The sequence below is a fragment of the Zootoca vivipara genome, chromosome 9 (genome assembly GCF_963506605.1).
Source record: "Zootoca vivipara chromosome 9, rZooViv1.1, whole genome shotgun sequence".
In the NCBI taxonomy this organism is placed as follows: Eukaryota; Metazoa; Chordata; class Lepidosauria; order Squamata; family Lacertidae; genus Zootoca; species Zootoca vivipara.
The window spans coordinates 35800289-35812788 of NC_083284.1; the positions used below are offsets into that span (position 1 = coordinate 35800289).

Sequence of the window (12500 nt, forward strand, 5' to 3'; positions counted from 1 at the left end):
CCTGCCTGCTTTGTAGGAAGCAGCTAAGCAGGGAGAAGGATCCAGGGCACCTGAGCTGTCATCACACTGTAAAGGATGGAGAGCGCCAGGGCAGCAGTGAGGGCAGGACTGTGCTGGTGGTGCACAAAATTCACCTACCCTTGTTCCCACCGCCAACTTGATGTCTTCCTCACTGTCACTCTGCTGGACACATCCCAATCTGGCAAACTGCAACACTGTCACAGCTGGGAGGGTGCCATGGCTGACAGGATTTCGGGTGGGATAAGTATATGGGTCCACAAGGAGCAAGTTTACAATGCCCACATTAGCCTATTCCTCAAATCAAAAGACTTTGTTTGCTGCTCTACGGTATGTGCAGTAGAACCAGTGGTACCTCTCTAATGCTGCTGAATTTTTTACCACAAACAAAACCACAGGGAGGAAAAAGAATCCCTTTCAGTGTTCAGTCTACACACACACACACACACACACACACACACACACACACACACACAGTGTCAACTTAAAGGAACCTAGCACAAAACCTCCTAGGCCTATCTGTATGTAATTTGGTATGTTTGGTATGTTTCACATCTATGGGCACTTCTGCTATTTTCAGATCAATCGCTCACAAAACACCAGCAGAGACAAACTGAATCTCTCTGAATTTATTGTTCTATTGTCAGTGTGTTGTCCAGGCTCCCCCCCCCAATACTAACTTTCTATGCTAATAGTGACCAATAAGCATAATAAATAATTCTCTCTCTCTCTCTTTCTTTTCTTTCTCAGCATCCCAAAACTGCAAATGCTGTCCTTGTGAGGAATCTGCAGTAGCTATCTTTCTTCGGTAGGATCCATCCCCTTAGAAGGGACTACCATGCCTGCAAATTTTATCAATTTCTGCAAAAAATATGAGAATTATAAAATGTTATTCTTAAAAAAATTAAACTTTAAAAGGCACCTACCACAAAAAACACTGTATTGATTTGCCTGTAATTTGTCAAATTTTATCCACTTTGGAGGGGCTATTATGCCCACATAAATCATCCATCTCTTTCAAAGGGAATAACATTGGAACAGTTTTTTAATTTCTCAACAGTGCATAGGTGAGAACAAAGCTTCATATTTTTCAGACCCCGAGCTGAATCACAGTGTCTCTGAAGTCCTTTGGACCAAACTGGGCTGTTTTCCATACCGCCAACTCAAGGTCCAACCAAATATTGCGGTTAATATATTCCCTACCTGTCAGAGTCTACAACTTAGGAAATATTGTTAAAATAATGCTAATGTTTTGCTACCAAACTTGCCTCTAGGTTCCCCTCTAAGGTGGAGAACAACTGCAACCCCAATCTAAACCCCACTGAATATTGTGGCTCTTACTAAAGAAGAAATACAGTGGTACCTCTGGTTAAAAAACTTAATTCGTTCCAGAGGTCCGTTCTTAACCTGAAACTGTTCTTAACCTGAGGTACCACTTTAGCTAATGGGGCCTCTCACTGCCACCGTGCCACTGCCGTGCGATTTCTGTTCTCATCCTGAAGCAAAGTTCTTAACCCGAGGTACTACTTCCGGGTTAGCGGAGTCTGTAACCTGAAGTGTTTCTAACCTGAAGCGTTTGTAATCCGAGGTACCACTGTATATTGAATCGCAAGATGTGTACAACCCAAATTAAAAAGTGGCATTTTGACTCTCTGTAGTGTGGTATTTCAGAATAAGAAGCAAGTAGCTCTTGACCATGTAGGGCCCTGCCCCCAAACAACTACTCTTGGTGTTTTCTAAAAACACAACATTTTCAAATGCAGATAATGAATAAGAGCACAACATGTTCATCATACAGCCTGTTCTTGCATACTGATATTTTGTAATTATTTTTATGCCATATGACAAACTGGAATATATCCAAGAGCACCATCACATAAACATCTACACTGTGTGTGTTGCAAAGAAGCCTAAAAGTGGATTTAAAAATTGCATGTGTGCATACTACCTGAAATTAGACAGTAATCTGTGTCACAGGAATTGCAGATATTGTACTAAGACTGCATTTTTCAAGTAAAATCTTCTAATAGTAATTAACCTAATTGTGTTCCTGGCATCCTGAATAGCTCATTCTCTTGACACAATGCTTGTACAGCCAGAGCAAGGGAAGGCAAAGAAGCGAGAAAAAGGCTTACAGCAACAACACTATACACAGAAATCACAAACCTCCTGGGATTCGGGAAGTGGCTTAAAACACCAGAACTTTCAAACTTTCCAAGACATATTGAAAGGTGCTGTTGTATCAGCCCACTTTTTAATCAGCATAGTTCAACCATTCATTACAAAGGGCTGCACCAGCAAGCCCAAATGTAGCATGAATGAATTTGAAGGAACACAGAAAGTAATGTGCACATCTCGAATGGCCACTGAAAAAGGCTTAGAGTGAAATCAAATGGCAGGATATGTGAATGTCCTCCAGATGTGGTTGGAGTCCAACTCCCATTCTCCCTGACCATAGTCCATGATGGCTGGGATTGAGGGGAGTTGGGAGCCTTAAGCAACATCTGGAGGGCCACAGATTGCCCTTTCCTTCCCTGCACCAGACACACTAACCTCCCATAACCTTTCCTGCCTATTGCCAAGATGCACATCCTTCCAGCAGCTTGCCCCCTTTCTAGGGTTTCCCTTCTGCCTTGTACCTGTCCTCTTCCCTTTGGTCTTCCGCCTGGCCGGATCCTTGACTGCTACAACCTTTCTCTCCCTACCCTCCCCAAAACAGCTGACCTACCTCCCCTTATTACTTTCCTGCTCCCCTGCATTCAAAAGCTGTCCTTGCATCAGTTGTCATTTAGTTTCGAGCTATTCAAAGACCAGCTCTTAGATGCGCCCCATCACTCACTCCACTAGCCTTCCCCTCTTTTTTTCCCAGCTCAAGAAGGTGGTGGTGGGGAGAGAAATAGCCAAAAACTCATCTTGTGGCGAGCCAAGCACACAGCGCTGCCTGCTTTTAATCCAAGATCCCAGGATGTTATTAACCCCGGCCACGGCCATTGACTTGGCTATTAATAACATCCTGGGAGGCTGGTTGGGTGCGATGGTCCAAGGAGGGGTGCGATGAAGCTGTCCAGAAGGGAGATCCTCAAACAGTGGGACTTTTTGGGGGGAGGAGGATGGTTGAAGCTCAGCACCCTCCCCCCTAACACCCGCTCACCTGCGGGAGGCATGGTGATGGTCTCGTTGGCGTTGCTGGAGCCCACGTTGTAGACGACCACGGCCGAGGCATTTTGCGCGGCGGCGTGCCGGATCTTATCCTTGTAAGTGCAGTTCCCCTTGGGGATGAGCGCGATCCAGACCTTGCCGGGCCCGGGCCCGGCGAACCTGGCGTTGGGGTCGCAGGCTAGCCGGTCGGCGGCCGCCGAGGTCATCACCACCTGGCCCCAGACGTCGTGCTTGGGCGAGTGTTCCCCGTAGCGGCCGCACTCGGTCTTCTCGCTACGCAACTCCCCGCCTGCTCCGCCGCCACCCGCGCCAGGATCCGGGTAAGTAATGTTCACGAAGGCCGTGTACCACTCCTCTTTCTCGGCCACGGTGAAATCCAGGCACAGCAGATGCACGAAACAAAAGGAAAGCAGCCATGTTGAGAGAGCCAGGCTGCGGCACGCTTGGATCACGGACATTGCCATCTTCGCCTCCTGCTCCCGCTCGCCCCCCCGCCGCCGCCGCCGCGCGCGTGTCTGCATATGGGGGGCGCGCGCGCGCGCGTGGAGAAGGCGCGCGGGGACACGCCAGCCCGGGCGGAGGCAGGCGGCGCGCCCTCACCTTTGCAACCCACTCGGCATTCCCAGCTCCTCTCCTGGGCGCGCGGGGGAAAGAAACAAAAGGGGACGGCGGCGCAGCCTCGCTTGCCGTCGGCCCGTCCTCCTCGCTCGCTCTCAGGCGGCTGGCTGGCTGACGCGCCTGGCCAAGCGGGTCCTTTTCAGCGCCAGCGGGACTCCCCAGAGACGCGGTCGAAGGCGGCCTTTTCGCAGCTAAGGGAAAAGCCCCCGAGAGGCAGCGCGCTGCTCCGGCGGCCTCTCCGGCTCTCGAGCTCCCTCATTCCCCCTCGCCTTGTGGGCTTCCCAGCCGCCTCACGCCAGAGGAGATGTTTTGTTTTGGAGGGTGGGAGGTAGAAGGGGCGGGAAAAGAGGGGAGCTAAGGTTGGGGGGGGGAGCGAGGAGGTCGAGCGCAGGAGGAGCTTGCATGTGATGTCAAAAGCTCCCGCTTGCAGCTGCTCGGCTTTTACGAGGCTAGTCTCTCGACTCCGAAGGGAAGGAAGGACGCCTGCCGGCAGACAGAGGGAAGGCAGCCTGCCCGGGCGCCGTTTGCAGGAGAGAGGAAAGGTGAGGAGCAGCGAACCCCGCTTGGTCCCCTGTGAACCGGGGAGAGTTCACGAGGCCTCGTTCGAATGAGTCCTCGCAGGTGGGAGAATGGACTGCGCCCGCGCGGGAGGGAAGGCCTCTGTCTGTGAACGTCTCTTTCTAGAAGAAAATCTCTGCGAGGAGACAACTTGTCACAGCAGAGCAAGAGGCAGGTGGAGAATTTTCAGCCTGATACGCTGGGGTGATTTTAAGAAAATAAAATAACTTCCAGGCAGGTGTTGTTGCTTTTTAAACGGTGGTTATAGGCAGTGCTTTTTTCTTTATTTTTTTTAAAAGAATGTTGAGGGGTACTCTCATTTTGACTCAAGAAGATCACCATTCTATAGTTCAAATCGGGAAAAATAAATACAGTAAATGGACAAAAGTACTGTACACAGATTCACAAAATGTTTAGGGGTATGCGTACCCCTGCACTGGTTATAGGGAATATTGGGGGGGGTGGCAAGTCCCCGCTTGGAGTTTGAAGTAGTATGTTCCACTTTATCACCTTGGTTTCCCCAAGGAGCTCATTCTGCTGCAGGCCATAATAAGTGCAAGCAGCATGGTAAGTGGATTTGCACCAACTTATCTCAAACTGCTTCGCTATCCTGGTAACTCTTCAGTAGCCATTCGTACAAGCTTTCATTCAGTGTTATCCCTTGATCTCTGCTCACTCACATTTTGAGGGTTTTTTTTTAAAGAAACCCTCACCCATTGGACAGCAAAAGCATTGCCAAAGCATTTGTAGCTGGTGTAACATTGCTTTTGCACAAAAATGATCTCCTCCATTTTTTTTAAATGGAGAGGGTAATTGGAGGGAGGTCTGTCCACAAATCTTATGAATGAACCCACCTAGGAAAAGTGTGCGGTCATCAGATAGAGACCGGATCCTAGACAAAATGGGGAAGGAACAGAATATAAATACTACTACTTCTTCAGCAATCACCCGTAGCCGAGTAAGATTGTCTTCCATAAACACGGTTTTAACAATGAGTCCGTAAGTGACTGTGGAGGCCAATTCTGGATCCACATGTCCTTCCACAGTGGGAACATTGGTTTCTAGGTGGGAGTTCACCACAGTGTGGATTTTCCAAGCATGTTTCTCCCTTGCGTCCTGAGTTCGAGTGTCTTCAAAGCCCATGACACCTTTGGTAAAGGCTGTTCTCCAACTGGAGCACTCGCAGGCCAGTGTTTCCCAGTTGTCAGTGTTTATACTACATTTTTAAAGATTTGCCTTGAGACAGTCTTTAAACCTCTTTTGTTGACCACCAGCATTACACTTTCCATTTATAAGTTTGGAATAGAGTAGTTGCTTTGGAAGACAATCATCAGGCATCTGCACAACATGACCAGTCCAACGAAGTTGATGTTGAATAATCATTGCTTCAACACTGGTGATCTTTGCTTGGTTCAATAGATCTACACTGCTCTTTGCACTTGTTTGAAAAGCTTGCAGAGAGAAGAACACAAAGAAATCCGGAAGGGGGGGTGGGCAGCAGCAGCATGTGGACAGCTCCAGGCAATGAGTTACAGGTCTGGAACAGCCATCCCATCTCATACATCAGCTTTCCTGTAGCTTGCCATCGCCTTCAGTGCAAGGGTCTTCAATGCAGCAATTTCACACATTCAGCTGTGTGACTCACCAAACAGTGAGTCACCCAGTGATGCATGTGTGAATCAGCCCTCTGGGAGCCACAGCCAAGGTTTCGTTGGGTGTATTCATAGGCACAGCATGGGATTTCTGCTGTTAGTCAAGGACTGTAAAAAGGTAAAGGGACCCCTAACCATGTCTGCAGCTGATCCACTTTCCAAGCTCAACTTTCCAAGACTTGTTTCCCTCCCTACAGCAATGAGGTTAGGCACATACTTGCATCTTTCCCTATCAGAAGCTACTCAGGAAGCAGTAACATATGGAGTGTGGGGTTAGTCTAATCTGTGGCAGAAAAGGGGGAAGAGGAAAAAGCTGGTGAAACAGTGAGATCCAGCTGCAAGTCCTCTTAGTGTTGAGGCAACCTCTGACTGCCTCCCATAGCCACTAAGACTAGTCTTGAACACATTTACTGGCAAGTAAGCAGTGGGACTTACTTTTGAGTAGATATGCCACTATTAGTTTATGTTTCATTATCAAGCCTCTTCATATGTATGTTGAACCATTACAATAAATCTCTGGTCTCCCTTCTCACAATACTCGCATTGTATATATGATGAATATAAATGTTATGATGTGTTGTCCTTGTCCAACTTTATTTGCTCTCTGCTTCTAGTCACTTCATGGCTCTTGCCAGTGCTTAATTTCAGCCCAGATTTAGCCCTGGAAATTTTTGAATTGTCAAGGCTCAGTTTGGGAATGCAGGAATAAATAATGAAGGTAATGCCTCTGACCACCTGCATACTTTTCTCAATACTCAGTATAATCCCAGGGAATCCTTATACAACTAGGACCGGTCATGAAGAACTCTATTAACTGCCACTGTTCTATTATACACAACTGTGATGAAATCTTGAGATAATCTTTGGCCTGAATCCAAAACTGCTGCTCCTTTTCCAGCCCTAGCCTAGCCACATCCTCACCATGGACAATTACTATAGTTGCTGACTGTCCACTTTATTTTTCCATTATGTTCTTTGGGCTTGAGATTCTGATTCAGCCTTCTTTGATCTGGCTATCCACAGGCCACAGAAAACACCGATGAAACAATGGAGGAGATAACATCCCTCTTTGTGTGCATGTATATAGCTTGGTCTCCTATATCTGCTCAGATGTTCGTGCAGGTCAGGCATTTCTAAAATATGGAAGCAGAACAGCAACAAGAGGAAGAGGAAGAGGAAGAGGAAGAAGAAGAAGAAGAAGAATCCAATGTATTGATTGGAATAGATAAAAGAAGACAAAAAGTCTTCTTTCTCCAGAAGAGCAAAAAAGCAAATCACTTCAGTTTTAATTGCAGTCACATCCACCAAACCTTTTGGAGAAGCATCACAGCTGATTCATGTGAGCTCTACATGGGTATGGGTCCAGCTGGTGGCAGTGATGGGCTTTGGTAATATAGCGCCTTGGGCAAGGACAAAATTTGGTGCCCCCTCTAAAGATTTCTTATTTTCACAACAATTCCATTTGGTAGTTGCTTTTTATGGATCTTCTCAGTAGGTACCCATATAAATACAGTGGTACCTCGGTTTAAGTACACAATTGGTTCCGGAAGTCTGTACTTAACCTGAAGCGTACTTAACTTGAAGCGAACTTTCCCATTGAAAGTAATGGAAAGTGGATTAATCTGTTCCAGACGGTCCACAGAGTACTTAAACTGAAGCGTACTTAACCTGAAGCGAACTTTCCCATTGAAAGTAATGGAAAGTGGATTAATCCGTTCCAGACGGTCCGTGGAGGACTCAACCTGAAGCGTACTTAACCTGAAGTATGAGTGTAATTGGTTCTGGAAATCCGTACTTAACCTGAAGTGAACTTTCCCATTGAAAGTAATGGAACGATAGACGAATGGAACGATAGACGATTGGCAGATGAAGATGATGGAGTTCATGGAACTGGCTGAAATGACCTGGAGAATCCGCAACCGGGGAGAGGAAGTGATGGAGGAAGAATGGAAACATTTTAAGCTATATTTAACAAAACATGCAAAAGTGATATATTAAGAGCAGAATTAGGTTGTAAATAAACTGTGGAAAAGTTGAATATGTTAAGTTAAGAATTAAAACTAGATTATACGAGGTGATTAAAATGAATTAGAATTTGCTAAAGTAGATAAGGGATTAAGAACCACAGAGGAAGGGATCCCGAGGGGGTCCATATTTGCAATGTTAATATTTAAAGAATTGGTTAAATGTTTTCTTTTTTTATTTTGTATTTTTCTTCTTTCAGTTTGTATTGTTACTTTTTTCTGTAATGCTCTTTTGTGCTTTTTCTGTTGTTTTTCTATTCTGAAAATTTAATAAAAATATCATAAAAAAAAGAAAGTAATGGAAAGTAGATTAATCCGTTCCAGACGGGTCCGCGGAGTACTTAAACTGAAAATACTCAAACTGAAGCGTACTTAAACCGAGGTATGACTGTATAGGTTTGTTGTTGTTGTTGTTGTTGTTGTTGTTGTTGTTGTTGTTGTTGTGCATTCCTTGGCTCTGTGCCTTGTGGGGGGGAACCACTCGCACTGCCCTAAATCTGGTGCTGCTGGTGGGATTTCAAGTGCTGCATGAGGTCTTGGTTGCTTTGCTTCCATTCTCTCAACAAGAGGGGAAGATGGGCTGGGGACAAGGCTACGTGGGGTGGGGGAGAAGGGGAAGTGACCAGAGTGAACTGATGCCACGGGTTGGATGAAATTCAGCCATGGGACAAGCAATGGAATAATAAACTGGGATTATTTATTGAAATATTCATATGCCACGTCTTCATTTTAAAAAAACCCAGCAAGGTGGTCTGCAGCATACAAAATTACAATAAAAACAGCAGTAAAAGCATAAATAAAAAGAAATGCATATTGCAAAGGCCTGTCTGAATAACATCGTTTTGAGAAGACATCTAAAAGAAGGCAAGGATTATTCCTGCTGAACATCTACCGGTATTGGCAGGGAGTTCCACAGAGCAGAGCCAGTCACATGAAAGGCAAGCAAACCTCAGGGGTGTGGGGAAGCACAAGAAGAACCCCATCAGTGGATCTTGGTGATCAAGGTGGAGTGTAAGGAGACAGGCAATCCTCAAGGTATTTGGGCCCAAGTTGTGTAGGCTTTTGCGAATTAACACAAGAGCTGCAAACCTGGCCTGGTAGCAAACTGGCAAACCAGCACAGCTCTCTCAGAAGAGGAATGACATTTTGCCAGTAGCCTGCTTCTGTGAGTATAGAATCATAGAGTTGGAAGAGACCACAAGGGCCATCCAGTCCAACCCCCTGCCAAGCAGGAAACACCACCAAAGCATTCTTGACATATGCCTGTCAAGCCTCTGCTTAAAGACCTCCAAAGAAGGAGACTCCACCACATTCCTTGGGAGAAAATTCCACTGCCGAACAGCTCTTACTGTCAGGAAGTTCTTCCAAATGTTTAGGTGGAATCTTCTTTCTTGTATTTTGAATCCATTGCTCCGTGTCCGCTTCTCTGGAGCAGCAGAAAACTATCTTTCACCCTCCTTTATATGACATCCTTTTATATATTTGAACATGGCTATCATATCACCCCTTAACCTTCTCTTCTCCAGGCTAAACATACCCAGCTCCCTAAGCCGTTCCTCATAAGGCATCGTTTCCAGGCCTTTGACCATTTTGGTTGCCCTCTTCTGGACACGTTCCAGCTTGTCTGTATCCTTCTTGAACTGTGGTGCCCAGAACTGGACACAGTACTCCAGGTGAGGTCTGACCAGAGCAGAATACAGTGGTACTATTACTTCCCTTGATCTAGATGCTATACTCCTATTGATGCAGCCCAGAATTGCATTGGCTTTTTTAGCTGCTGCATCACACTGCTGACTCATGTCAAGTTTGTGGTCTACCAAGCTTCCAGACCAGATACAAGGGCAGCCCTACATGAAACATATTACAGTAATCAAGTCTTGAGGTTACCCCAATGCATGGACCACTGTGGTCAGACTATGAGCAGTGCTTTAATAAATACACACACAGCCCACTGTACTGTATTGTTATCAAAGTTTCAAGATGATGGAAAGTACAGTTCTTATGCAATGGCCAACAAAGTGGAAAGAAGAACAGCTCAACAGCCAAAGTAGGTGGAGAGAAATAGTTTTTCTTTTCATATGTCATCTCTGAACAGAGGGTGGGGGTTGAAGGAGTAGCATCAGTGGGAGGCAGCTGAGTCATAGTCCTTTAGCTGCCTCCAGAGCTACTGGTGGGAGCTGAGGCTTTCATGAAGAATGGGGAAAGGCAAAACCCTTGACTATTTTTAGTTCTTCCATCCCCGCTGATAGCTGCTGGGGGAAAGATATAGCCTGACATTTTACATTTATTCTTCATCAAGGTAAAAGAAATATAAAATATTTATTTCATAAAATTATATTCCACATTCCAAGGAGAACCCTCATAACAAATGAAGGGGGGGTGTGAACCAATGGGTGGTATTCAACTAAGTTTAACTCAGAGTAGACCTGGCAGCTGAAATCAATGGACCTTTTTATTTTTTAAAAAAGTTGTAAAATATATATTGAATTTGCCATTACCTGAACATTGCCATCTAGTGTCGCATTTGTATAATGCACTTAAAACGTTATATTTGCAGCTGTATAGCTCAGTTCCCAGCCAAGTCTTAATTTCAGTGGGTCTCCTCTGTGTAAACCTTAGCTGAATTTGTTGTCATCCGTCTGTCTCAAGAGATAATGAAGTGTGCCTCCAGGGGTGAAGTCCAACCGTGAATTATTAGCAGCACCAAAGTGACCTTTCCAAACCAAGGGCAGTGTGTATGGAAGTCCTGGGCTGCCCAGACGACAATACCCCTGTCTCAGCTTTTCTGATGGGGTCCAAAGGAAAGCAGAGCAATACACTGGGCACCAGCTTGGCTGCAGGAGTTGCCGGAAGGAGGCGTACAAGGCACAGTCCAACCATCTTAGGGACTCCACTCTGGATTTGTGTAGCGTTTCATCCGTAGTCTTTTCTTCACCCAAAGATATCCAGTATAAGGCAGCAGAGGATTAGGATCAGACTTTTCCTTCTCATGCTGGAACTCTGGGCCAAAGCCAACCAAGTGGAATTCAACATGCAACCTTTTATTGAAAAGGACCAAAGGGAACTTCCTGTTTTTACACACTCGCTTATCTAAGCAATGTGATTACTTGGTGTCCTCAGGATGGGACAAATCATTACAACAATTAATTCATTATAATGAATTTGGAAAATGCAAAACAAAGAAATGACTGGTGAACTTCTGTCTGTCTAAAGACTTTTTTTTAAGTGTAACATTTACCAGCAGATGTGCTTCTCTGTATATTTGCTCTAAGAATACCTGGTTAAAGATGGCACCTACCTATTTAAATGTATGTTGCAATCTCATACTTGCCTATCTGGAAGTAACCCTCATTAAATCCAAGGGGACCTACTGCTGAGTAGACATGTAGGGTTGCATGACTTGCTCGCAGTTAAGTAGTTGGGTGGGAGGGCAAAATCCAACCCTCTAACCATGCATGTCTACTCATAAGCCAGTTCTCTCGAGTTCAGTTCACTCCCTGGTAAGTATATATAGGATTGCAGCCTATGGGGGACTTTGTAGGGAGTGAAATTGACTAGTCTCGATGCAAAGTGTGGAGAAACTCCTTTACAGGTTCATCTCAGGGGTGGTTTGTATGTGTGTGGAGCAGACAATGGACATAATGTTCCTAGTCGGTTTCTCTACCTGTGAAAATCTGCTTTGCAGGCTGAAGTTAGAGTCACATCATAAGAGATGTAGTACCTTGTGGCATAGACACGGCTCTGGCATTGATGCAATCACATTACAGACAACACTAAAAATCACAATGAGTCCAGCTGGGTTCAGGGAAACTGTATTTTCTCCAACAATTTATTGCAGTAGAAGTGCTGCAAAAAATTGTGACATTCCAGAAATATAAGCACATTTGTCATATTCTAAACCAATCATCTGGAAAGGCCCAAAATATTATTTAAAAGGCACCCATTCTCTACTCACAGGAGGAGCAAGCTAACCATAACTGATCAATCTCTCTGGAACACAACAGAGTATTAGCAGAGGTAATTTCCCGCTGTTCCAGGTGAGTGGCCTTAATTATGTTATACCCATTTTTATTTCAAATTTTTGAATTTGAAAGCAAAATTGTTCCATGGTCTGCAGAATAGCCCATTATGGAATAAAGCAACTGTGAAAAAGCCCCTAGAGAACAGAATCTTGTTAAGAAATGAGATCTCTATCCACCACAATGTGAACATCAAAACGAAGACTGCTTTACAATCAGTTGCGCACATCAGCCTGTGTGAGAAATGAAAGTGGTAATTTGAAGTTTCCAGCAGCCAAGGCCATGCAGAGGGGAAGTCTCACGGAGACAGAATTCTCAGAGAAATGGGAAATTAATGCCAAAGATTATTTAATGCTTGAGGCAGCAAGGAGGAAAATCTCGCCATGATTCATGTTGCAGGCACTGAGGAATTAAAAAGAGATTAGCGCCCTCCCCATGTGTCACTCACTCTG

General features: G+C 45.2%; 1 protein-coding gene across 1 annotated transcript in view; it reads right to left on the bottom strand.

Moving 5' to 3' along the window:
* RNF150 (ring finger protein 150) overlaps positions 1-4246 on the bottom strand; it is a 91353-nt gene extending 87107 nt beyond the window's left edge. The window contains exon 1 of the mRNA XM_035111684.2: positions 3170-4246. Coding sequence (XP_034967575.2) covers positions 3170-3698 — 529 coding nt within the window. The 5' untranslated portion in view covers positions 3699-4246. The remainder of the gene's footprint in view (positions 1-3169) is intronic.
* Positions 4247-12500: the final 8254 nt, after the last annotated feature.